Source organism: Mus caroli, unplaced genomic scaffold, assembly GCF_978045245.1.
Source record: "Mus caroli unplaced genomic scaffold, Mus_caroli_1 scaffold_14, whole genome shotgun sequence".
Lineage (NCBI taxonomy): Eukaryota > Metazoa > Chordata > Mammalia > Rodentia > Muridae > Mus > Mus caroli.
Window position 1 is genome coordinate 83,218,597 of NW_028227269.1, and position 26,733 is coordinate 83,245,329.

At 49.7% G+C, this 26,733-nt stretch overlaps 1 protein-coding gene across 3 annotated transcripts; it reads right to left on the bottom strand.

The window, feature by feature from the left end:
• Positions 1-1,382: 1,382 nt before the first annotated feature.
• On the bottom strand, positions 1,383-23,549 carry Syndig1l (synapse differentiation inducing 1 like). 3 transcript variants are annotated; one of them, XM_029484333.2, is made up of 5 exons: positions 23,193-23,549; positions 7,987-8,091; positions 5,183-5,660; positions 3,570-3,710; positions 1,383-3,428 (listed from the first exon to the last, which is right to left on the bottom strand). In XM_029484333.2, the coding sequence occupies exons 3-5, from the start codon at positions 5,594-5,596 to the stop codon at positions 3,270-3,272; spliced, it is 714 nt and encodes a 237-aa protein (XP_029340193.1). In that variant the 5' UTR covers positions 5,597-5,660; positions 7,987-8,091; positions 23,193-23,549; the 3' UTR covers positions 1,383-3,269. The 3 variants fall into 3 exon arrangements, with proteins under 3 accessions (XP_029340193.1, XP_021034856.1, XP_021034857.1); XM_021179197.3 differs by lacking the exon at positions 23,193-23,549 and adding an exon at positions 8,437-8,750; XM_021179198.3 differs by lacking the exon at positions 7,987-8,091.
• Between the last annotated feature and the right edge of the window lie 3,184 nt (positions 23,550-26,733).

The window sequence follows — 26,733 nt, forward strand, 5'->3', positions numbered from 1 at the left end:
GAAGCAGCAAATCAAACTAGTAAGAGTGGTGTATGTCTATATGAGGCAGCCTGAGAGACAGACTGAGACTCCATCTTAAGAAAGAAGGGAAGAGAGCTGGGTGGTGTTTGCCTTTAAGCCTTTAATCCCAGCACCAGGAGGCAGAGGCCAGCCTGGTCTACAGAGCTGAGTTCTAGAATAGCCAGGGTCTTGAACCCCCCCCCCCAAAAGGGCAGGGGTTGGAGAAAAGAAAAGAAAAAAGAGAAAGAAGGGAAGAGAGAAAGGAAAGAAGGAAACAAGGGATGGAGGACACTGGAAGCCATTTGCCTCTATTTCCTTCTTCTTAAGGCCCACAAGCATACTGAAAGACAGGGAAGGGACTAGATGTTGTCTGGGCTGTGAGGCAGCCTGCCTAGTTAGGCCTGGGGTCTTGAGCCAGCCTAGAGAAGGAACTGGGGCGGGGGGAGCTGGGGGAGAGTCCTCAGCATCCTTCTTGGTCTCTTGAGCATTCACATGCCGCATGCAGTCTGCATGGTGCATGGCTGGGCCTGTTTGTAGGGGTGTATATATGCAAATATGTGCACACATGGATATGAATGCGCATGTGTGTGTGAGGGTTTGGGTTTCCTTGAAGCTAACCCTGAGAAACATCCAATGGGGAGCCATTTCAGCCAGTGCAGGAGAGCAATGGGAAAGAGGGAAGCAGCCAGTGAGGGCCATTGGTTACCAATGAACTGCTTCGGTGAAAGGTAGAAAGGGGTCCTACTGGGGACCCCTGGGAACTAGGGGCAATACGCCTAGTCTCCAACCCAAGGGGCAAGACATCAAAGCTACTCACCCACCCACTCCCACCAGGCACTGAGGGAAGGTTGGTCACCTCTCCAGTGCTTTCCAACTTGACCTGCCTTTGGGCATGTCTCACCAAGTCACAGTATGCAGAGTGGGCCGAGGGATCTGGGCAGATGTTAGCACACCCGCTTAGGGTGGTGGATATATATGATGGTGCGACACCCTCAGGACCTTCAGATGGCTCCCATAGAGGCTGGCCTCAGCTGAAGAAACCTAGCTCATTCAAGGTCATGTTCCCTTCTGGGTGGCCCAAAACCAGTGACTGATCGATGAGGGGAAGCAGGGCCTGGCTCAGTGCCCTATCTTGTGTCAACCCTGAAGAGCACTCTGGTTCTACCCTGGATTGGTCAGACTGTTTATCTGGACTGCCTGGCAGCCTGGCCTCTCCCTATTCCCAGACCGGCCAACTCCCTTCCACAAATAATCCCCACATGCTAATTTCTCATCTAAGGTCCCTGGCTCATGGAGAACACACGGTTGTGCCCAGAGCCCTGCCATATTTATGGATGCCCATAGCGGGTAGGATATGTGTGGCATACTTCCCCAGTACCTTCTAGACACAGTGACTTTGAGGCCAGGCCAGTTCCTGTCCTCTGCTAAAGGCCGAGGACAGAGAGGATATTGGGAATTTAGCACTGAGGCTGGAACCTGAGGCATGGGTGACTTCCTCTCCACACTTCCCCGAAATGTGGACAGCTGAGCAATGGGACCACTGGCACACCTTACCCTGCCTATGTCTATCTCCTGGGAGCTCCAGGCAGCCATGTAGAGTGCACGCTGTTCCCTCTCTCTCCCTTCCTAACCACCAAGGCTCTTATACCTGGGAGAGCTTTTTCTGTAGGCAGCTGTCTTGTCTTACCTTGCTTTGCTTAAGTCAAGTGCAATCCATCAACAGCTTCCCCGGGTGAGCAGTCTACAGGCCACAGTGGCCTCTGGACCCTTTTTCTTGAGGTCCATATGGAGATGGGATACACTGGAGAAGCATAGGATATGGGCGCAGGACAGCCCAAGGCCCCAGGTGGCACCAGGTGTTACATAAAAGTTTATTACCAGGATAAATAAAGACAGTAGAGGGACATTAAAACTGCCAGTGTGGGGAGTGGGCAACCCCTGAAGTGAGGAAGGTGGGGAGGCTGTGGGGCTAGACGGGGCATGGAAATGGCCAGGTCCCCCAAATCGTGCACGATGGTCTATAGCTTAAGTCCCAGTGGGCCTGCCTTCCCACTGTACATGCCCTTTGCTCTCTGACATCTCTTAGTGCCTGGGGGTGGAGGGGGTTGAAAGCAGTCGTGAGTGGCGGTTATCAGTGAAGGTGCCCAGGCCCCATTACCACCACTGCCCCATCATTCAGAGATGGGGAAATATCTAAGGTGGAGAGAAAGGCTTGGCCTTTCTGCTCAGGTTGCTGGAGGGTTTAGGGATGGCTGCAAAATTACTCCAGACTGGATACTCCAGGCAGGATCCAAGCATCCTGGGAACCTCCATGGGAGGCTCTGGCACACCCTGCCCACCAGCATGGAGAGTTATGGAGAAGCCAATTCCTTAGGCATCTGTCTATGGTCCTCCTCTGCCTGCATTCCATGCGCCCCAGTTCCTTCTCATCCTTTTCTGGATGAGGCTGGATCCAGGACCCTGCGCGCTGTAGCTAGGAAGTAACAATACCCTTCTCGGTCTCCACAGGTCGGGTACCATCTCAGGGCCCTTCCAGCAGAGCCCAGAAAGTATGGTGGGTGGAGAACGGGAGGTCATGTGATCCTGCAGTATCCCAGGTCTCTATCCTCTCTGACACTGTATCTGCCTTTTTTTTTTTCTTTTTTCCTTCTGGTATAGAAAAGCCTTAGCAACCTGCCCTCATTACAGAGCTCTCTGGCTCCATCTCTATCTGAGAGACACCGCAGAGTGTCTTCCACAGTAACAGGGAGACATGCAGTATCCAAAGCAAGAGATGGTTGGGGCCCATGGTTTTCTTTCCTGGTTGGAGGGTCTCAGCCCTGAGGGGGTGGGGGGTGGGGCAGCTGCTCAAAATGTGCACAGATGAGAACCCTCTGAACTGAAAAGTCCAGCCAGGTACTTTATCCCTTGGGAATTCTTTTTTCCTTCCTGGAACCTCCTGCTCATTCTCTGGGGGGAAGGTGGCAAGTAGAGACTGAGTTGCCTATGGGGCAGAGGTCCTGTAGGGAGTGGGCAGAGTATACCAGGCTAGGCCTCTTGGACCACCCTGCTGCACCTGCTTCCCATCCACACCCAGTCTGCTCTGGGACTGGAAAACAGTGGGCAAGAGGGCAAGATGGCCCCTGTGTGGGCTGCAGAAGGGGAGGTCTCGCCTCAGCAAGCTATTGTCGCAGGTACTTCTCTTCAGGGCCAAGGTGCTCCATAGAATACACAGTTCTGAGCTTTACACCGGTAGGCCAGGAGAGCTGGGATGACAGTCCTACTGACCACTAGCCATGGCCATTCTGGGACATGTAAGCAGCCAGAGCTACCACCACAGCCACATAGAGACCGGCCCCCACAGCGATGGAGAGTGTGGCCAGGAAGAGAGCTCGGCGAGAGGTGGTGCTGGCCAGGCGGAAGTCCCCTTTGGAGATGGCCTTGCTGGTCTAGGGAGACAAAACGTTGATATAAGACAATAGCCCCATGCCCCTCCCCCAAACCCAGCCCAGTCCATCAGGTCCTTGGCCCCCATCCTGCAGGTGAGAGAGGTGGCCGGAGAGGCACTGCTGGGCCCCCTGTACACTTACCCCCTGGGAGAAATAGAAAGCAGCAATGCCCAGAGGCCAGAAGCAGCAGAGCATGGAGAAGAGAGTGAGTCCCAAGTGGTCCCTGGGAGGCAGGGTGAGGAAAGCGTCTTCACACTCACTCTCGCTGGAGGTCCCATCGCTCTGCAAGAGAGTGAGGTCTGCTGGCACCACCCAGGGTCTCGTAAACCCTGGCAGGCTGACGAGAGTTGAAAGCTCCCGTGGGTCCTTGGGTAAAGGTGCCAGCCACCAATCCCTGGGACCCACGTGGTAGGAGGAGAGAAGTGATTCCTACAGGCTGTCTTCTGACTCCCACACACGGGCTGTGGCCGTAATACAGAAATTAGATAGATATAGATAGATAGATAATAAAGATAGATAGATAGATATAGATAGATAGATAATAAAGTATGTAGTTTTTGTTGGTGGTTTTGGGGGTTTTGGAGACAGGGTTTTCCTGTGTAGTCCTGTCCTGGAACTTGCTCTGTAGACCAGGCTGTCCTTGAACTTAGAGATCTTCAGCCTCTGTCTCCAAGTGCCCAGGGCTAAAGGGGTGCACCACCACTGCCCCACTAATAATGTTTTTAAAAACACAGCAACAAAACAATTACTACCCAGCAGGTAGATACAGAACAAGCCTCGACTGCTGTTGAGAGCGGAGGCTGGCCTGTCACACTATGTCATGCCATCGAGAGCCTTTTCAGTGACCTGGTGAATTGGTACTTTTAGGAACTTCTCATCATGGAAGAACGCAAGTCTCTGAACCCAGAGATGTTCATCCCAAGAGAGAGCCTGGGGAAGATGGAAGATGAGTGTTCTCAGCGCCTGAGGACCGGGACAGCAAGTTAACAAATGATGGAAGGGCTCACAATGAAAGACCCTGTCACGTTACAAATCACCTTGTAGGAGATATTAAATTACACAGAGCGATATCGGAAAAATCAGGTTATTAAAGCCACATACTTTGTGGGAGAGAGGCAGAGAAGAAACATGATCAGCTACCAATATAATCACATTATTTTCCAGTGACTAATAGTTGCTATTTACAATGGTTGCTCTTTATCATTTGGGTGATAAAGCAAGCTATAGCTCCACCCTCCTCCTCTTTCCATAGGATATCAATAGGGTAGCCCATGCTAGCCTTGAACTTACCAGGTAGCCAAGGCTGACTTTGAACTCCTGATCCCTCTGTCTTCACACACTGCCCACCCCCCAGTGCTGTGAATACAAGTTGCCTTCGTTTTTTTTTTTTTTTTTTGTTTTGTGATGGGGTCTCACTGTATAGTGCAAGTTGCCTTTGAAGTCTTTATATAGACCAGGTTAACATCAAATCCCTCATCTTCCTGCCTCTGCCTCCTGAGTACTGCGATTAAGGGCATGCCCCATCATGCCCAGCTTAGAATCAACGTTTTTTTTTTGTTTTGTTTTGTTTTGTTTTGTTTTGTTTTGTTTGAGACAGGGTCTCTCTGTTTAGCCCTGGCTGTCCTGGAACTCACTTTGTAGACCAGGCTGGCCTTGAACTCAGAAATCCGCCTGCCTCTGCCTCCCGAGTGCTGGGATTAAAGGAGTGCGCCACCACGCCCGGCCAGAATCAACGTTTTAAAACCGCTACTTACCTCCTCCTCCTGACTGTCCTCCTGGCCCTGCAACTCCTCTTGAACCCCGTAGGACACAGTGTGGATGGTTACTTCCTCCTCAGCTTGACCAGGTTCTGAGCCCTCTTCTGCGGGTCCCGCTAAAGGTTCCCTGGCTTCGGTGAAGCTGGTCTCACAGCTGCCTGCTTTGGGCTCTTTGACCTTGTCCCTCCCCAGGAGGCAGCTAGGCCGATACCAGGCCTCCACGGCCAGTTGCAGGGACCCTGGGTCTAGGAGCTGGTGGGCACGGGCAGGACCAGCACCTCCTAGGAGGAAGGAATAAAGCTGCTCCTGGCAGGACCAGCCGGGCGGGGCCTCCGAGTAGGGGTAGGGTCTGTGGAGGTGGGTGGGGCTTCTAGGCAGCAGTGGGTTCTGTAGTTCACTCAGGCTCTCCATGGTTCCTCAGGCAGGACCTCGCCAGGGAGGGAAGTCTCCGGCAGCCACACAGTCTTCACGGAGCCTGTTAGGAGAGCAAGAGAGGCTGTCTTAGAGGCCAGGCCCCTGGATACGTGGCCTGGAGTGGTTGAGCAGGTAAACTCTGTGCTGCTTTGCCGTTTGTCACCTGTGGGACCTTGAGCTAGCTATTTCTCAGAGCCTCTGTTTCTCTGTCTGTGAAGTGAGGATGGCAGTGGTACTCAGTTCACAAAGTTGGTTCAGTCGTTTCCTTCTTTGGCACATGATTATTCAAGACTAGCTATATGCCAGGCACTGTACCTAATACGGGGAATACTGCATTGGGAGAGGCAAAAGTCGGGGGGGGGGATGGAGAAGTGTGTCTGCTGGTCTTCAGGAGTTTAATCTAAAACACCCTTGTCTACCCTGAAGGAGAAGCACAGCGCTTGGCAGCGCATGGGCTTAAGAAGTGCAATGGGCAGAACCGACAGAGAGGCAGGAAAGTCTGAGACGACGTGTGTGTGTGTGTGTGTGTGTGTGTGTGTGTGTAAGTGCTTTGAGACAGCTAAAAGGTGCTATCCCGGAAGGTTGGAGTTACAGGTGGTCGTGAGCCACTAGACATGGGTTCTGGGAATTGAGCCCTGGTACTCTGTAAGAGCAGCTAGTCACTTATTCAGTCTCCCATCCTCTCCCTTTATCATCATCATCATGATCATCATTGAGACAGGGTTTCTCTGTGTAGCCTTGGCTGTCTTGGAACTCGCCCTGTAGACCAGGCTAGCCTTGAACTCACAAGAGATCTGCCGGCTCTGCCTCCTGAGTACCGGGATTAAAGATGTATATCACTGCTGCTGGGCTTCATTCATTTATTTTAAGACGGTGTCTTACTACGTTGCCCAGGCTGATTTCAAACTCACTATGTAATCCAGGCATGGAGGCTTACTTACACCTGTAAACTCAGCACTTAGATTTGAGGCCAGCCTGGGCTACATAGTGAGACCTTGTCTCAAAACAAAACAAAACAAAACAAAACAAAAGCAGAACCTACTACAGAACAACCAAACAACTAAAGACTCACTATGTAGCTGAAACTGGCCTTGAAATCTTCCTGCCCCAACCCGCTGCTTACTGGGTGTGCACAAACACTCCTGGCTCATTAGGAGGGGTGAAGTTTACTGTATCCAGGTAAACCGAGGCTACTTGAAGCTCCCTGGTGACACAGGCCTGCTATCTCAGCTATTTGGGAGGCTGAGGCAGGAAGACCACAAAGTTCAAGGTCCGCCTAGACTACAGAGATACTGAGAAATCAGTGGCAGAGCTGGAGAGAAGGGTGCAGGCAATATTACAGGTCTCGGGGTAGACGGAACTGGGATTGAAGCAGGGTTTATTCTTAAATCTGTGTTTAGCTTGCACAGGGGGTGTTTATGGCTACAGCTCTTGGCAGGGCAGGGCGCTTTCCCTGACCTCCCACAATGTAGTTTTAGGAAGAGCACTTTAGGCTAATCTGCTCTCTAAGATCAGCTGAGCTTGGGAAGTTCCTGCAGCTCCTAAGGCCGAGCATCCTGGGTGCTGAGGTCTGCATCCGTGCACAACAGGAAGTGCACAGACCCTACAGGTTCAGATTATGGATGTACTGGAGGGCTGCCTTCCCTCCCTCCTTCCACTGTTTGCCGTGTACCCAGAAGGTTGGCTGAAGGGAAGGGAAAAGCCACTGAGTATGTCTATGACAGATCCACACACTCCAGCAGAGAGGAACAGATGTGGAGAGAGGGATGAAGCAGCCTCAGGGACTTCCATACTTTAGGGATGGTTCTGGTGTGACTTGCCCTGGGTTTTGGTCTGTGGACTTGGGTTCCACCTCGGCTTGGATGACTCTGGTGAACTTGCAAGGTCCTGAGCATCATCACCCATAAAGGCTGGATGATGCTGGGCAGTGGTGGCCAACACCTTTAATCCCAGCACTCGAGAGGCAGAGGCAGGTGGATCTCTGTGTGTTCAAGGCCCAACCTATCGTCTATAGAACAAGTTCTAGGATAGGACTACACAGAGAAATCTTGTCTCAAACAAACAAAAACCCCCAAACCAATAAAATAAAATAAAATAACAGATGATAAGCCCTCCCTATCCTATGAGGCTGCCTTTAGGATTCACAGAGATTACTGAAGTGACAGGGCCCTGAAGATGATACATGGAAGATGCTATTTTAAAATTTTATTTATCTATTTTATATGTATGACACACATGCACATGTACAGCACATGCATGCCTGGTGTCCACAGAGATCAAACATGTGTGTCAGATCCCCTTGGAACTGGAGTTACGGATAGCTGTGAGTCACCATGTGGATGCTGGGAACTGATTTGGTTCTCTGGAAGAACAGCCAGTGCTCTTACCCACTGAGCCATCTGTCCAGCCCCAGAGGCTTCGATCTTTATTTCTGGGCTTCAGGACTTGTCTTCACCCACTGGGGCCTTTCTGACTTCCCAGCTGGCATTCTGCTAATGATAGAAGAAGGGAAAGCCTAGGGAGAGATTTCTGTTCCCAAGGCTGAGCTTATCTGGTCCCATCCCCAATCAAGCATTCACCACCAATGCCTGGGAAGGAGTCATTTCTACGTCTGCCCCCAGGTGACATGGATGGAGTCTGAAGACAGAATGGCCCCAGGAGCAATGGCTGGGTAGTGGAGACAGAGAGAGAGAGAGAGAGAGAGAGAGAATGAGAGAACGAGAGAGAACATAGAGGAGAGGGGCATGGGATGGGGGCAGGGCACAGTGGGCATGTCCGAGAGGTCTTAGGCTTCCCTGGTTGACTCATCATTAGGGAGGGCATGGGCTGATACTTACATGAGGGGAACGGGATGAGAAGAGGCTGCTGTGGTGCTGAGTCCCTGAGAGTTCTGCACTGAACCTGGGGCTAGAGGAATGTCTAATGAAGAGTACCAAAGCACAGCAGACAGGGCATGTGACCCAACAGGCCAGCTCCGGATGCAGAGCAGGTACAGGTGTGCTGGGGTGTGGGACCGCCATGTGCCTAGGGGTCCTGCTTGGACAACGCTTTGCTGTGAGTTCCATGTGATTGTCACCCAGTGTGGCGATGGAGCACGAAGCTTAGGTTGGGATGTTGGTTCAGATCACAAATGCAGGGCCTCGTTTTTCCTCCCTGGGATTCCAAAAAGCAAGGAACCCTTGGATTACGGTGATGGGGACAAGGCTCCTTGCTGATGGCAGGGAACCAGAGTGCCCAAGGTCTATGTTTGGGGAGCCCATTCCTGGTCCGTCAGCCTTTTCTGGCCTTTCAGGTTTTCCTGAGATCACCCACGAAGGGTTAGGGGAAGTGCCCACAGAAGAGGGCAATTGTAGTGCCAACATTTTATGATTCTATAGCTCCACGGAGCCCCACAGGAGGGGCTCCTGCTAAAGTAGGAGATAGGCGAGCACATTTGGAGCCTAGTGAAGTACACCATCCTGATTTTGCCAGTCTGCCATTGCCCAGTGGGCAAGTTGAGCGAGGTGAGAGAAAAGCAAAATATCTGCCTTGGGCAGAGAGACAGGAGAGCCACGAAGTTGACTCTATCTTCCCAGCTCCACCTGTACCACCCCAGTCCATCTTATCTCTATCTATGCCTCCGAAAACCAAGGACATAGCTCCCAGAGGACCCTCAGTCTCTTCTCTAGATAGTCTTAATGGATAGCCCCTGGGTCTAAAGCCTCCAGAGTATTAGCCAAAGCAGCACTCTGCCTTTCTTCTTGTGGTTGAGGTGTGCAGGGGTCTTGAGGAAGAGCGGGCAGCCCCAGAGCATTTAGAACCACTACATGCATCAAACCCAATCCTGTCCTAACCTCTATAAGCCTTGGCAAGTCTCCATCCTTCCTTTTTACGCCCTCTCCTCCCCCCAGAAGGGATGGAGAGATGCCCAGAGACCATAAGGCTGTTCTCAAGCCCAAAGCAGGCTGAAGCAAGTGGCCCTGGCTCACTCTCCACTCCCGTCAGGCTCTCTAGCTCAAACACCCAGTCGAGCCTCTGTAGTCCAAGCCACCTACAGCCTTCTTGGAGTCCCTGCCTTCTTGTGCTCTGAGGGGTTCTTCCAGTCCCCCAAGCAAGGCTTGTCCCCCTCATACACAAAGACTTGTGATTTTTACACAGCAAAAGAACAAGAAGTCACTTGAATGTCCAAGAACTGGAAACAAGTTCAATAAATGATGGCATATAACCCGGTGGTGAAAGGCCTTTGAACAGGTCCATAAAGAATGACTTGAGAAAAAAACGCTCCTTGCCTGGTCCAATGAGAGGAAGAAAAGCAATCAGTGCACGAAGCCATCTGCACTCTGCCAAGTATCAACAGTGATGAGCGCCTGCCTGGGGTGGGAGCGCAGACGATCTACATTTTCTTCTTCATGTCCTCTTTTTTCCCGTTTCCCATATCTGTCTGTCTGTCTGATCTATCATCCACCTACAATGAATGTAAATTTACCATTTACAATTCTAAATCAGAAAAGAAAAATCTTGAGAGCTTAGGTTTCTTCTGAGCCCATTACCTAAAATCCATCCAGGGCTAAGAGTTCCGTCTGGGTTTGAGGTTGAGCGCAATATTAGAGCCTCTCCCTGCCCACACTCCTCCCTAGACTTCTGCTTTGGAAAAGTCACTGGTGGGTGGTTGCAGCCAGGAGTCATGACTTTAGACAGCTCATGTCTGCCCTCCCACCTCACTCCTACCCCCAACTACAAGGTCACTAACAGAGTTCAGGGCCTCATCCCAAGAACCTCAGTCTGGGTCCTTGGTGGAAGAAAAGATAGCGGATCACCAAGCTCTCTGTGCCGTTGACCTGGCTGAGCCCTTAGCCTGCCTTTCTGTGTTCTTGTTCTCCAGGGTAGGCGACCACACCAGAGCAGTTCTCATGACCACCGAGTGGTCCTGGTCTTACATGAGCTGAGTGTGCCTTCTAGACACTAGTGTGGTTGCTGGTGTGCTTGCAGGTGAGTGTGTGCGTATGTGTGTGTGCATATGTGTTTGTGCGTGTGCACACACATGTACTGTGCTCCAGAGGACAGGCATGAGAACACCTGAAGTTCCTATAATTACATAGGTTGGAGCTGAATCTGGATGCTGCCAAAGGAAAGTGGGGAGAAGGTGTCTCTGAGAAAGCCACGCCCTTGGGTTGTTTCCTGAACTGAGAACTATCCCAGCCCAAGCCCCTAGGTTAAGGCTTTGCACGCACAGGCCAAAGACAGGAAACCATCCAGGGGTCCCCAGAGTTCAATTACAGCCTCCTGTGGTAGGTGCGGAGCAACAGTAGACATCCTAATCCAGAAAATGTATGGGAGAGTTAGGAGAAGCTGACTGTAAAAACTCGGCTCAGTCGTTCCCTGGAAGTCTATTGGGAGAAGAACAATAACTCACACTTATTGAGCTTTTTACCACGTGCTGGGAACCAAACTGTTCTGAGAGCTCATTTGACTCTGTAATTCTGATGGGAGCACAACAATAGGGGGTGGCGGCTGAGGAGGGCTTTCTCTTCCAGCTGTGACAGACTGTGAGTGTCACATTAAGCTGCCAACAATAGCTAGGAAAGCTGGGGTGGGGAGAGACACGCCAAGGCCTTGAAGAATCATCAAGGGTTGCCAGGATTCAGGAGGCTGCAATCCCAAGATCGCAGAGGCAAGGGAGACCCAGAGAGGCCCTGAGCTTCCCTCTGGGACCTTTCCTGCTGTGTGAGGGGCTGGCTCAGGGTATGACAAGGAAGGGGACCTCAGTGAGCACCCCACGTTTTCCACTGTCTCCTCGATAAGACAACACTTCCGAAGCAGGGGCAAACCAGAAGCAGATCAGCCCTCATGCGAACTGAGGCCAAGCTTGGAATCAGGGACCTCTCGCTGGGTTCTGGTGACCTGCACAAGGCCTCCTGGCTGTTGGTCTGAGCAGCCATTCTCAGGTTCTAGGACAGGGCTGGTCAGTTCGAGGGTTGCTGAGAATCAGACTCAGGGCTTTATGCATGCTAGACAAACACTCTGCCAACTAAGCTCTAGCCTCAGCAGCAACTTTTTGTTTGTTTGTTTTTTAATGTAACTGGGACTTGAACCTTAAGCATATTTGTCAAGTGCTCTACCACTGAGCTACAGTCCTAGCTCTGCATTATTGTTTTCAATTTGTGTGTGTGTGTGTGTGTGTGTGTGTGATATAGGTTGCCTAGGCTAGCCTTGAACTTTAATCCTCCTGCTTCAGTCTCCTGGGTATGGTGGGGCATACCTGTGGTGCTAGCAGTTAGGAGCGGGGGACAGGAAGACTTCAAGCTACACAGAGTCTGAAGCTAGCCTGGGCTAGAGACTGTCTCAAAAACAACAAAACAAAACAAAACAAAACAAAACAAAACAAAACAAAACAAAACAAAACAAAATGTTAGACTATGTCCTGTATCAGTAACTACAGTGCCTGCAGTGGACCAAAGCTAGTCGTGCGTTTTAGTCCACTCAAGTGGAAGTCTAGCTGGGAGATGCCTGCAACCCTGGCAACTGGGAGACAGAAGCAGGAAGATCAAGAGTTCAGGGGCATCCTCAGCTACAAATTTACTTCTCGGCCAGCTTGAGCTACAGGAGACCTTGTTTCCCTGTGCCTTCCCTGCTCCCCAGACCCCATACACAAAAGGTTGATATTATAATAGAAAGCAGATCAATGGTTGCTACGGGCTGGGCCGGGGATGGGCACCCAGAAGGGGTCCAAGGACTCTTTGGAGTAATAGGACTGTTTCCTATCTTGACTTAGGGGTTGTCATATGAGAGAACATAAGTATATGAAGCTTATACCAAATACACACACACACACACACACACACACACACACACACACACACACACATATCTTAAATTAAAAAGGCAAATGCATTCTATAAGAAGATAAGATAAGTGTGGTGGCACATGCTTGAAATCCCAACATGAGTTCTAAGCCCCTGCCAAGTGCTTCAGATGCAGTAGCTGACTCACTTAACTATCTTCATGCATGGGAAAACTGGAGCTCAGAGAGACTAACAGGTTTTCTAAGAACACACAGCTGGTGAGCGGTAGAGCCTGAGCTAAGTCTGTCTGGCCAGAATACATACATTTAACTACTAAGCAAATACCTCCTCGACCAGGAGGTATGTGTGCATGCCTCTGTGTGTGTATGTGTGTACATGTATGTGTATGTGAGAACATGTTGACTTGGGTGCCAGTTCTTGCTTTCGCCCTGTTTGCAACAGAGCTGGTTTGTTGTCTGCCTCTGTGTCTGTCCCACTAGCTGTCTTGAGAGCTTCCTAGGACTCTCCGGTGTCTACGTCCCATGTTCCTGTAGGAACACAACATCAAATTGTACATGACACTTCTGAGTTCTGGGGATTTGAACTCATGGCTTTACCCACTGACCCACCTCCCAGACTCCTGTTTGTCTTTGAGACAGGTCTGAATAAGTTGCCAAGGCTGGCATCCTGCCTTTACCTCCACCAGGGCCAGCTCTATGAACTGTATCTTAAAACCTTACAACAGAGCCAGCATGGGGGCACATACCTGTACTTCTAACATTCAAGAGGCTGAGACAGGAGACTTTGGAGTTCCAGACCAGCCTGGACGACACTGAAAGACTCTACAAACGAACAAAACAAAAAGCAGCAAATCTGATTATTATCGCATCCTACTTTTCATACAAGAAAACCGCAGCCCAGGAAGGTTAAGAAAGATAGACGGAGTGAAGGGGCTGAGCCTGTATTTGAACTCAGGTTTGATATTTATCCAAAGCCTGGGTGTGTCTGGACACACCTATCAGGTATGTGCCCTGGGAGGCAGGAAAATAAGAGGAGAAGGGGAGCTAACACCAGAGTCATCAGGGAAGAGAAGAAATGGGGCCTTTAAGAAAAGACAAGGAGCTGGGCGGTGGTGGTGCACACCTTTAATTCCAGCAGTTAGGAGGCAGAGGCAGATGGATCTTTGAGTTTGAGGCCAGCTTGGTCTACAGAGAGAGTTCCAGGACAATCAGGGCTACACTGAGAAACCCTGTTTCAGAAGAAAAAAAAAAGATGAGGAGCTTTGGGGTGATTTGGCAGCCCAGGGAGGAAAACCTTGGAAGGCCTGGATTCCAATAAATCCAGGGCCATTAAGAGGGTCCTGAACTACCAGCCACCATCTCTCAGTGCATCAGGAGAGGCGCTTTTAAAGCGAGAATGAAACACCAGGACTTCCGAGTGGCAGAAGACTAAACAGACGTGGTTACAATCCAGGGAAAAGGTGAACTCTTTAAGAACAGGCACCAACTGCACCACCTTCCAGCCAGTAACACATAAACCGCTTGGCCAGCTGTGGAGTGCTCTGATTACGGTAGCTGTTGGTAGAAGGTTTATGCCAGATTGATAGCTCTTGGCCTGTAAGCAAGAGAGCCACAGAGTGAGCTAGGTGTCATTGCCTGCACCTTGCTAAATCTGCCAGAGAAGGGAGAAAGCCAGGCACGGGGACAAGGGCAAGGTGAGCTGAGCCAAGGCGAATGGCGAACACCGCTTTCTGTTTGTTTCAGCTCAGCAAACTTAACACAATTGATCATCTCCCACACCACTGTCTCCATCAGCTCCTCATTCCCCCCAACTGCTTTTGGTTGCTGTTTGTTTCTGAAGGGCCACATCTGGTCCAAGCTGACCTGAAATCACCATGTAGCTGAAGCTGCCTTGAACTCCTAGCGTTGGCCTCTGCCTCCCAAGTACTGGGAATATGAGAACGTACCGTCACGCCAGCCTCTAACAGCTCTTAAGCAAACCGTAGTCTCCTTTGCAGGAAAGTGACAGTGTAGGATGGCAAGATGGCTCAGTGGGTAAAGGGGCTTGCTGTTAAATCTGATGACCAGTTCAATCTCTGGGGTCCACATGGCAGATGGAGACAACTTCTGAAAGTTGTCTTGCTGCCTCCACATGAATGACGGCATAGACATTCCTGCTCCCTCCCCAAATAAAATTAATACCACGAAAATGTAGGAATCAATCAAATCAAGGGGCTGGGCTTGTGGCTGGGTTCATAGTTACCTAGGACGCGTGAAGCGCTGGGCTTGATTTCAGAACTTCATGAACCAGGGTGTTAATGCTGTCATCTGAGCACGGCAGAGGTGGGGACAAGAGGATCCATGGCTAGTCTGGGATACAGTACCCTGTAGCTATGTGACAGAGTGCTTGTCTAGTGGGCACAGGAACCAGAGTTCAACCCCCAGCATCACGAGAAGAGAAAGGAACAGCGGAAGAAACTGCTTGCCAAACAGCAGCAAGCACTCTGAACCCCTGCCAGAACAAGGTTCCATGCCTGCCCCTCCTCTTGGTCTGAGAGTGCTGAGGCACGCACAGAACACAGCAACAGTGATGTGTGACTTGCGAGGCTAGCCTACAGAAGGCATGGCCTTCACCTTCAGTTTGTTCATGGGGGACACTCCCTTGGAACCTTAAGCTGTCCTCTAGGGGTACTTGGATTGTATGTGGCCACCATGCCAGAGAGGCCATGTGTGATGTGAGCAGGGGTTCCAGTCGACAGACTCTGGGGCCATCCTGTCATTAGTAAGACAGACACCAGAGAACTAAGCCGCCTTGGGCTCTCTGAGTGTGCCCATCTGTCACCAGGTGAGCTCTGTCAATACCGCATGGAGTAGATGAGCTCAGAGCTAGCTCTGACCTGGCAAAGTCAGTTGTTTAAGCTGCTGTGTTTTGGGGGTGGTTTAGGGAACAACAGATACCAAGGACATCATCCTTGGTGCCTCTAAGCCTTTCAGTTTCTGTCTCCATCTCTGTTCCACTTCACAGCCATGTTTCTGGGAAGCTCCGCTCACATGCTTTAGCTCACAGCTTAAAGGCCACTTCCTTGGGAAGGCTCTCCCTGCATCCTCGGTTTAGCTTTTGGTTCCCTGGTTATCGGCACTCCACCGCTCCACGCTCTTCCTCTCAAAGTGCTTATCACAGTCTCTATTTATATACGTGTGATTCCTTGATTAGTGTCTTTCTCCCTCACCAGATTGTGAGCTCCAGAGGGGTGGAGACTGGGTTTGTCTTGCTCATCCATATATTCCCTTGCTTGATATATAGTAGGCACTCAAGAGAGAGCCTCATGAATGAGAGATGGAATTCATGAGCATGTGAGCTAGCTTTACTGTATCATACTGAGGCTCCTTGGTAAGTACGGACTTTCTAGGGCCACAGAAAAGGATCAGTGATTAAAAGCAGCTAGGCATGGTGGCCTGTGCCTTTAATGCCAGCACTTGGGAGGCAGAGACAGGAAGATCTCTGAGTTCAAGGCCAGCCTGGTCTACAAAGCTAGTTCCAGGACAGTCAGGGTTACACAGAGAGAGGTAGAGGGGGAGGGAGGAAGGGAGAGAGAGAGAGACAGAGAGAGACAGAGAGAGAGACAGAGAGAGAGAGAGAGACAGAGAGAGAGACAGAGAGAGAGAGAGAGAGAGAGAGAGAGAGAGAGAGAGAGAGAGAGAGAGAAGGCTTTTCTGGAAGGCTCACAACAGTGTATCAGTCTATAATTTTAGGTTCAGAGGCTCTGATGCCTTCTTCTGGCCTCCATGGGAACAAGGCACACAAGTGTTACACAAACATACACACAGGCAAAAAAAAATTTTAAATGAAAAGAAAATGCTTTCTAGGACCTGGGATAGAGGGCATGCACCTGCCACAGACACACTCAGCTCTGCACAATAAACATGTCGTCTTGGGCAGTTACTTCAGGTCACTTCTCAGGATCCAAAAATAGACAGGAAGTAGCACCTGCTGTGGGGAGGGGTGTACAGTACAGAGGAGCAAACACAAGGTTTATATGGAAGAGAGGAAGCTGGGCAGCTGCACACTGAGGGCAAGGGAGCTCCATTCTGAGATGGTGGGAACTAGGAAAGGCTTATAGTGGGCCCTTGCTTAGGGAGAGGGTGGGGGGTCTGACTATTATTATAGTTTTGATTTCAGTCAAAATAAATAAGATATGGAATCAACCAATAGAGAATACAGAAAGAGAATATGCTAATAGCTAAGTGTGGTAGCTCATGCCTGCAATCATGTTAAATAAAATAAGGTATGAAAGAAAGACCAAAAAAACCCAAATACTGCATGTATTATCTCATAGATGGTAGCTTAAAGATAGTTGATCTGAATGCAGAATTGTGAGGTATTAGAAGCTGGGAAGGATAGGGGTGAGTTGGATGATGGGTACCAAACATAGATAAGAGGGAATAATTTCCCACACTCCACCACACAGTGGGATTACAGTTCATAATAACCCATCAGTCATTTAATAAAGATCTAGAAGAGAGGGACTCCAAAGCTCCAGACATGGAATGGCAAGGAGGTCCACACTGACCATCATAACATGTTAATGGAAAGGGAGGGAGGGGGCGAGGTGAGGGCGTGATGGGGCAGAGCGAAGGGAGAGGAAGTCATATCTCAAGAGAGAAGAGATGGGAGAACTAGGTAGGGTTGTGGTTAGTTAGGAGAGAGAGAGAGAGAGAGAGGATGGAGTCCAGAATAGCTTCAGATTTCTGGCCAGGTAAAGACTGGTGTGAGAAACAATGTGAATGCTCCTGGTTTGAAAGGGCAGCTGGGAATAAAAGCTAGTTCTGTTTCTTCTTCAGCTTTATGGCCTGGAGAGATAGCCCAGTCACATGCTTGCTGTTCGTGCATAAGGACCTGAGTTCAGACCCCTAATACCCACATAAAGAGCAGAGCCTCTTAGTGGCATGCCTGCAGCCTTAGTACTAAGGGATAGACAGGGCCCAAGAGCTCAGTGGAAGGCAGCTCAGCCTAGCCAGTGAACACCAGGGTCGGTGAGATAACTTGTTACAAAAATAATGTGGAGATGAACTGAGGAGGATGGCCACTATCAACTTGCTAACTTCTGGCCTTCTGGCCTCAGCATACTTTTGTGCATACCCTAACACACTTGTATGCACACGCATGACACATCATGAGCATGCACATGTACACACACACATACACACACACATACACACACACAGAAGCTGATCCAAATAGCAAGATGTGTGACTTGAGAATAATAAAATAGTTAGGTGCAGTGGGACACACCTCTAATCGGGAAGTAGAGTGAGGCAGAGCACTGCCGTTTCAAGGCCACTCAGGGCTACAAAGTGAGGCCGTGTCTCAAAAAGAAGAAAATAAGAACAAAACCAAAACAGAATGACATCTCAGAAAAAAAAAATTCTCCAATAGATAAAGAGCAGATTATCCTTTTTTTTTCTTTTTTCTTTTCTTTTTCTTTTTCAAGACAGGGTTTCTCTGTGTAGCCCTGGTTGTCCTGGAACTCACTTTGTAGACCAGGCTGGCCTCGAACTCAGAAATCCACCTGCCTCTGCCTCCCGGGTGCTGGGATTAAAGGTGTGTGCCACCACCACCCGGCCTGCAGATTATCCTTGATGAAGAAGCCTTTGGAATTCTGCAGCCCCAACACCAGAGGTAAGGGCAGCTCCCAGTCACCAGAGCTGCCTATGGAAAAAACAAACTGTACTTCAGGGGAAAGCCAAATCTATGTTCATAAGATGCACCAAAAAAGATAAAGAAAAACAACTACAAGAAAGTAAAAGAGGATGATTTAATGAACATAGAATGACCAAAGAAGATTCCAGAATCATTCGAATTCCAGAAAGGAGTCTCACAGTTTTTAAGAATCCCTATTCTCAGAGAGATGAGCACATAGCGTCTCTAAGGCAGCAAGAGACTGCTATGAAGAAGGAGCACTTCACAAACATCTAAGGTTTTGAAACAAAGTAATTCTCTGAATTTTTGGGAAACGCAGCGGAGAGACTGGGTAATGGAACGACCATTATCTTAAAGGATAATGTTAATGGAATTCCCCAAGACAGAGCAAAAAGACAAAAATATGGCACATATGTAATAAAACTGAGATGTGGCAGAGAATATTAGGTCTGATGTTCGAATAACATGATGCTGAGAAAGACACAGGAAAGACTAGAGAAGGAAGGAAAAAAAAAACCAACCCGAGGAAGCAATGCAGTGGGAACACTGTGATGTGATCATTACAGACTCAGTTAAAAAACAACAAAAAGAAAGAAAAAAAGGATCCAGGTGGAGGTGGTGAACGCCTGTAATCCCAGCACTCCAGAGGCAGAGGCGAGGGGGATCTCTGAGATTCAGGACAGCCAGGGTTACACAGAGAAATCCTGTCTAAGAAAACAAAAACAAAACAACCATAACAACAAAAAAAGAAAGATGTAGAAGAAAATGTTTCCTGAGAAAACTCATAATATTTAGACTGTGAAGAACTCTTAGACCCGACACTGGAGAAACAGGGTGGAGAGAAGTCGGTGAGTCTGATCTGAAAGCGTCTTGGGATGGAAGGATAGAACTCTGCCTGTTATCAGCTGTATGAAATGGGAGGCCGGGTGGTGGTCTGGGCCGGCGAGCTCTGAGAGCCATCCACGGACTTTGGAGAGAAAAGAGCAGAGGGAAGGACTAGAAAGGAGAGGACAGAAGAGGGACGAATAAAGTAGCTTGGGTGTTTTTCTGCTTCTTTGAGAAGTGTCTTAGTTGCTGCCTACCAGGGAGAATCGATCTAGCACCCAGGGCTCCCGTGGGCAAAGCTATTATTCCCTCCCTACATGCCTTGCAGCCGACAAGGGTGAAAACTGTCGGGAAGATTGTGGTAGTGCCAACTACTCAAATGATTCCATTTTCAGGTGGAAATAAATCAAATCTTCACTCTTGATGAAACAACCCATCTCTCCAAAGACAGAGCTCACTTGAAACCACTTACAACAACTGTTCTCAACCTGTGGGCCTCAACCCCCTGGGGCTCAGACAACCCTTTCACAAAGGTCGCCTAAGACCATTATATAACACATGTTTACATTATGGTTCATAACAGTAGTTAAATTAAGTAGTAAAATTACAGGTATGAAGTAGCAATTCCATGATGGGGGGGTGTGTGTCACCACTACATGAGGGACTGTATTAAAAGGCGGCAGCGTTAGGAAGGCTGAGAACCACTGACTTAGAAGCAAATGGTGTGTTAACAATGGGAGATAACGACAACGTAATACTCTCACACCCTACTTGGTTAATGAGGGGTGCGAGTAGGGATTTGGGGTGAAGGTGGCCGTCGGTATAGGAGAAAGAAAATAGGAGGTGAGACTCATTCATATAAAAAATGGGTCTGGTCAAGTCTTTATTGCTCCCAGCTGTCCATGGGGGACCCTGTGTAGGATGCCAGCCGGACATGTGAGCGAGGACAAAGACTAGGAAAGGCACGTTTCATGAATTCGGATGTTACTGCTTCCCTGAACGAAGCCTGCTCCTTCTCTGTCTCACCTTTCTGGGACCCATAGATGAACTGGCCTTTGGATCTGAAGGTGATTAATAATGTCCACGTCTGCAGACGTTCTTTGACTCTGACACTGTTTGAATGTCATAGAGAAGAGATTTGCATGTATGTCAGTGTCTCAGCTTTTCTTCTACACACACACACACACACACACACAATTTCTTTTCTTCCTCCCCCCCACCCGCCGTGAGACAGAGTCTTGTTATGCAGCTCAGGCTGGCCTGGAATTCACTATGTAACCCAGATGGGCCTCAAGTTTCTGATCCTCCTGCCTCAGTCTTCCAAGTGTTGCGGTTACAGGTGCACCGCCCTGCTCGACTCTGTATACTCTATTTCTTTTATTTAAAAAAAATAATGTTTATGTTTTATTTTATGTGTATATGTTTTGCCCGCATGAATGTGTGCCTCAGGTCTCCTGGAACTGGAATTAGAGACAGTTGTGATTTGTCATGTGGGTGTTGGGAACGGGGGCTGGGTCCTCTGAAAGACCAGGATATGCTTTTAACCACTGGGCTATCTGTCCAGCCCTATATACCCTATTAACAACCATGTTTCATTTACTCTTTCTCACCCCTATCCTACATAAATAAGGTCACACACACACAAAAATATACCATTGCTAACTCCTGTCTTCCCTCGAGGGGGAAGGGAAGGAGGGGGCAGAAGTGGGGCACAGGAACCACTGATGGATAGCTTTCCCTGGCTGGAAGAGGAAGAAGATGGTATCTGCCTGGGTGACTACAGGAAGCCTGAACCCTGCAGGCCCTGGCGTAGGTGTGGATACCCACACATCTGGAGATGGAGGGACACTGCATTTTGCTCTGCCCAGTAGCAGGCTAGAGTTCTCCCACAGACCAATCCTGGAGAAAATAAAGCCCCTTTCCTAGCCTGCGGTTTCTCCTGCCGCTGCCACTTTGTTATGGGGGTTAGTGACTGTCCATTAACTCCAGAGAGCTGATTCTTGCCAGTGCTGCACCGCACCGCACCGACAGCTGGGAGCCAGAAAGCGCTGACGTGGGGGAGGGACCAGCCCCCACCCTGGCTGGGCACTCAGGGGAAGTAAGAGAGGTCACTGGCAGGGCTTAGTCAGCTCTAGCCGAGTGCCAATTAGCTAAGGGTTTTCTGAGTGTTGGCTGTGCCTTCCACAGTTGAGGGAAAATGATTGTAAGAGACGCTCATTCTATTTATTTATTTATTTATTTATTTATTGTAAAAAATAAAATTGAATTCTCTCCACAGGGATGGATCTTTCCTAACCATCTTCTAGTCTTCCTTGGAAGGAGATTTAAGCGAGGCAGGGATTCTGGGAAGACAGGGCCCACTATTCTTTGGTGGGGTAGTTCTTGGCCTCTTGGCTTGGAGGCTAAGGTACTACCACCTTGGTCACTCCATATACACTGTACTTTTCCTTGAGAAATAAGGAAAACAGGACTGCCAAGTGTTTTAAGTGGCCTTTCCTGCTTCTTCTAGCTTTCTTCCACTCCATTCATAAAGTCCACTTCATCCCAGAAAGGTGTTAACTTACTTGTCAGGTCAGGTTAATGGAAGTGGCACCCTGTATCTGAGGAGGAGAACAAACTTAGAAGTTTGTGGTTTGGGCCAGCCTGGGAGAGCTCCAGAGAACACGAGGCCCTGGGAGTCTTAGGGCTCATCTTTTTCCAGCCTCTCCTGTTACGGATGAGAAAACAGAAGGGAAGGCACCTACCTGCCCAAGACAGTCAGGCAGATCTGTAACCACACCGAGGGCCCCTGATTTCCAGTCAAACACGTTGACTGATACATTGTCACAGTTCATCCCTGTGTTTTCCAGCCAATTACCGAGTCCTTCCTAGGTTCCAGGTGCGGTGGGGGGGAGGGGGTAGAAGGAAGCACAGAGCCTAAAACAACACAATCCCTGCTCCAAGGGGCTATTTTCCCTAGATCTGCGATTCTTGGAGAAACATAAAAACAAAAACTATGAGTCAGACTCTCGCCCTATATTATCTCCTATAGGTGTTGATGGAGGAAGGGGGCAGGAAATCCTCTTATTTCCTGGAGATTTATGAGTTGGACTTCACTGTTTCTGGGACTCCTTAGAGGCTGCAGGCAGGAGCAGCCAAGGCTGGACTGCAGAATAGGGGTTAAGGGCGGCAGTGAGCAGATCATTGTTAGCAGGCCCAACTAGGGGACCGGGGCAGTGAGAGGAACTCACTGTGGGGAGACGTCTCTCCTGGCATCTCAGGACAGTTTCCTGAGGTGGGCAGATGCCCAGGGTTCTTATCCTCATCTTAGGGATGAGGAGACTGATGCCAGGAATTAGAAGCTGCCAACCAGAGCCTTTTGACCTCCAAGGGTGCAGAATTGAGCTGGGTGGGAGGGTGCCGAGGAGCCAGTCTGAAGACCGTGGTCAGCCACAGCAGTGAACTAGTCTACCTCTACGCAGTTTTATTTTCATGGGTCCATTCTGCCACTCACAGAACTCTGCGCTGAAGAACTGGAAGCACTTTGCAGGCCTGAATGAGCTCATGCTACATACTCTTGCCAGAGAGAGAGAGAGAGAGAGAGAGAGAGAGAGAGAGAGAGAGAGAACCAAATGGAAGCTCTGTCGAGGTCATCAGCACTCAGGCATATAATAGAAAACCAGATCTGGGTCCACTATGTTGTCTTCCCAAACCAAGCAGTGTGATGCAAACCCAGCCCCTTTTCATAGGAAGAGGGTCACGGATAAAGCTGAGGAGCCTCTGTCACCTTTTCCTTCCCCCCAGAGAAATGTATTAACCAGTCCTGAGGAGATAGCCACCCCCTGCCCCCATTTCCCTGTCCCAAGGGCTATTCCAGGGCAAAGAAACCCAAGAGCAAAGAGATCACAGCTTCTCCAGTCACTCTGGTGACCAGGCTTGTATGGGAGGGAATAGCTGAGTGAAATCCACTCAGATTTGACCAATGTCATGGAATCTTAGTGGAGACTGATACTAGGGAGTCTGGGAGACTCACATCAATGTTCCTGTAATCAGTAGGCAAGGTGTCTCAGAGCTGTCTCAGGTCAGGGCCAAGGCCTGGAGGTACAGGGTCAAGGTGCCCAGGTACCCATCACAGTCTGGATGCCTCAAGTCTCTCCTAGAGTCACCCAACAAGGAGGTGAAGAGTGGGGCTGGACCTGGCTAAAGCTCTGAAGGAGTGCGAGGACCTGTAGGGTTGGCGCTTCAGCACTGCTAGGCTCCCCCAGCATTCCCCAGGTCACTCGGTGCCTAGCTCTGCGCTCCCGCTGCGCCCCCAGACGGCTCCTTACCTGTCGCTCTGCGGACCGTCCCGCCTCCTCGCGGGGCTTGGGGACCGGGCATGGGCCGGCGAGCAACGGCATCCCCGCCTCGCGGCCGCGGTGAAGCTTCCAGGAGAGCTCCCTGCTCCCGGCCCGCGTCCCTGCCGCTGTCGCCGCCGCTGCTTCAGCACCGTGGACAGCTCCCGCTCGCCCGCCGCCGCCCCGCGCGCCCCACACGGTCCCGGGAGCCCCGCATCCCGGCTCCGCCGCGCTCAGCTCTCAGCCCGGCCCGAGGCGGCTCCGCGCCGACTTGGGGGAGCGGCGAGGAGGGTCCCCGCCTCCCGCCGCCACCGCCTGCCTCTCGCCTCCGTGCTCCCTTCCACGCTCCAGAATCAGCCCACTAGGCACTCCGGACCCAGCTCCCCGGAGGGGAGGGGCGGGGCGGGGCGGGGCGGGAAGTCGGGGAGCCCGGAGGAGGCGGCGGCGGCGCGAGGGGCGCGCAGCTGGAACCGGCTTTTCTGCTTCCTGGAGCCAAACCCTCTTCTCCAGCTTTTCTCCCCTGCCTCCTCTCGCGCACCCCAGAAGCGATGCGCGCGCGACCCTTGGGTTTCTTAGAGTATTTTCGAGCTCTGAGGCTCCCAAGCTCTGAGTTCAAATTATTGATCAGCTTTACAAAGAGAAACAAACAAACAAACAATATTTATTGAATGCCTACTAAATAAACCACGCCAGGTTATTTATTTATTTATTTAGCCAGAGTGATCTCATTTAATTATCTTAACAATTTACCAGGTACTCTCTGTCTCCCAAACATGGATGAGTTGTGCTGAGCTCAACACAGCTTAAATATCGGGATTTGGAGACTTCAGTTCTGTGTTGGGGAGTATATAGGTTCTATAGCCCATGAGTTTTGGTGATAGTTTGTTCCAATCACTGTGTGACCCAGAGGAAGTTACAAAACCTGTCAAATTCTCCAGTCGCATCCACCAATGAGGGGGTCATATAAGGACATATATGTGACACATTGGCATCCAATAGGCTCAGTGGGTGAGCCATCTCTGCCATTCTCCCAGGAGTAGGCCCGAAATCTAATCTGACTGTAGGGTTCTGGCGGCTCTGTGTTCCCAACTATGCAGCTCTTTTTTTTTTTTTTCTTTTTCTTGAGCTCCCATAGATTTTTAAATTTAATTTAACATTTTTTTTAGATTTATTCATTGTAGCTCACAGATTTATATTATATTATTTAGATTTATACATTGTAGCTGACTTCAGACACACCAGAAGAGAGCGTCAGATCTCATTATGGGTGGTTGTGAGCCACCATGTTGTTGCTGGGATTTGAACTCAGGACCTTTGGAAGAACAGTCAGTGCTCTTACCTGCTAAGCCATCTTGCCAGCCCTTTAATTTAATTTAATTTAATCTGTTTTTTGTTTTTGTTTTTGTTTTTTTGTTTTTTGTTTTGTCTTTTTAAGCATGGTGAGAGATAGCCCTACCGTGAGTGTTGCGAATGGATGAATAACAGCATTGTTCATGCCTTCCCCTCTACCCATGACAAGGTCTTGAGATTCATCATGGTACCCACAGGACAGGAAAAAGGCATATTCTCATTAAAGAAGGTAAATAGGGATGGGCAAAGGGAACTCCAGAGCATGCTGAAGCTGAGGCAGCTGTAGACTCCTGGGAACAAAACTCTGCAGTGACCCCTCCCTTCTCCCATGCAGGGATGCCAACCTACACTGAATGGGAGGGAGCTCTTGTGGGCGCAGAACATCTAAAGCTTCCCTTTTGCTCCCAGCCTGCAGAGGAAGGGCCACGGTCGATTGCGTCTCTTTGGGTTTCTCCTTCAAACTGGGCAGAGAGCTTCCTTGGCCTAGGGTTGGTCAAGGGTCTGGGATTAGTGGCAGACTTGCTTTTCCTGGCTCTGTCCACTAGAGTTATACTAGGAAGACTCCTGCACCACACGCATGTAGGTAAAGCCCTCCCTAAGAGCATCATCTCTTGTGTTACTTAGCTCACTTCTAGTCTCCCTGTCACAGGCACATAGGCCCCCTTGCTTGTCTTTGGCCTCCCCCTGCTTGTCCCTTCCCCACCCTGGTTTTTGTCAATGCCTGGGCTGCTTACTAAATTACTAGTTAAAAGGATAATTATAATAATATTAATAATAAAATAATAATAAGCCAGTGAAGCAAAAGCTGAATAGAAATTTCAAATACTAATGTTGATAATTAAGTGCTGCTGTCTGGAGGGAAGGCTCCAAGAGAGACCTATAGTTGGTGGTGTATCACCGGGCCATGGCCTAGGTGCCAGGGAACCTTAGGTGCTGGTCTACCTTTGTCACTGACCGCGCAACTTCTGGCAGTTGCCTAATCTTCCTGGGCCTTTGCTCCTTTAGAATTCTAAACCCTTCTGTAGCTTTGAAGTAGGAAAATAAGCATTGTGTAATGGGGAACAGTTGGCTAATGCAGCAATAAGAACTTCTAGGGAAATTACCTTTTACTGCCTGCAAGGAATAGGTGGGACTGAGTCTGTACCTCTCTCTGTATGTCTCCAGTGGGTTTTTCTATATCCCCCTGTCCTTTCTCCATCATGCAGTGTGAGGAAATTTAGCACCTGGGAATGTAAAGAAAAGCCCAAGTCTAGATCTTTGAAGGATTTACACTGGAGGATTTTTAGAAAGTTAGACATGTTGGCCAGTAATTTGACACATGGAGAGAAATGCTACTGAGATGTTTATGAAAAGTCCTCTCTGCCTCAGGAAGTCCTTGGAGGTTTCCTGGAGGAAGTGACATTTGAGTTGAGTTTTATCAAAGAATGAGACATCTCCAAGACTGACTAGGAAGGCTGAAATCAAAAGAGGAGGTTAAGAGTCAGACAGGGAAAAGATAGTCCACCAAAGAGATGTTGAGAATTTGAACAAGGCTATGTCGGTGGGATGAGGAGCAAGGAATGGGTTTACGGCATTACGAGAGGAGAGGCGGTTTGTGAGAAAGGGCACAGGAGTCAAGAAATATCATTGGAGTCAGGTGATGGTGGTGGCTGCGGCGGCTGTGGCACACACCTTTAATCCCAGCACTCAGGAGGCAGAGGCAGGCAGATTGTTGAGTTTGAGGCCAGCCTGGTCTACAGAGCGAGTTCCATAACAGTCAGGGCTACACAGAGACCCTGTCTTGAGAAACAAACAAAATAAAGCAAAGCAAAAAATTGTGGCCTCTTTGGGCATGCGCGCGCGCGCACACACATGCACACGATGCCACTACCACCATCTATCTTCCCAACTTGTCTTTATGGAAAGGTAACTATCCTGGTGTAAGCGAGGAGAAGTGAGTGAGGCACAGTAGGTCCAGGAGTCCGAGGGAGGACAGAGCAGAAGTCCTCACTGGGATGGGAGCAAGTTTCATAGGAAGAGGCAGCGTGGTCCAGGGTGAACACCTGGAGGAGATGCCATGTCCTGTTCTCCCCACACCCCTCTGACAATCCCCAGGAGAAATTGGATGCTGCTGGGATATGATTTTGTTGGAGTCAGCTAATCTCTTCCCACCTGGGGACTTCCTTTCCTAAGTGTTTTCATG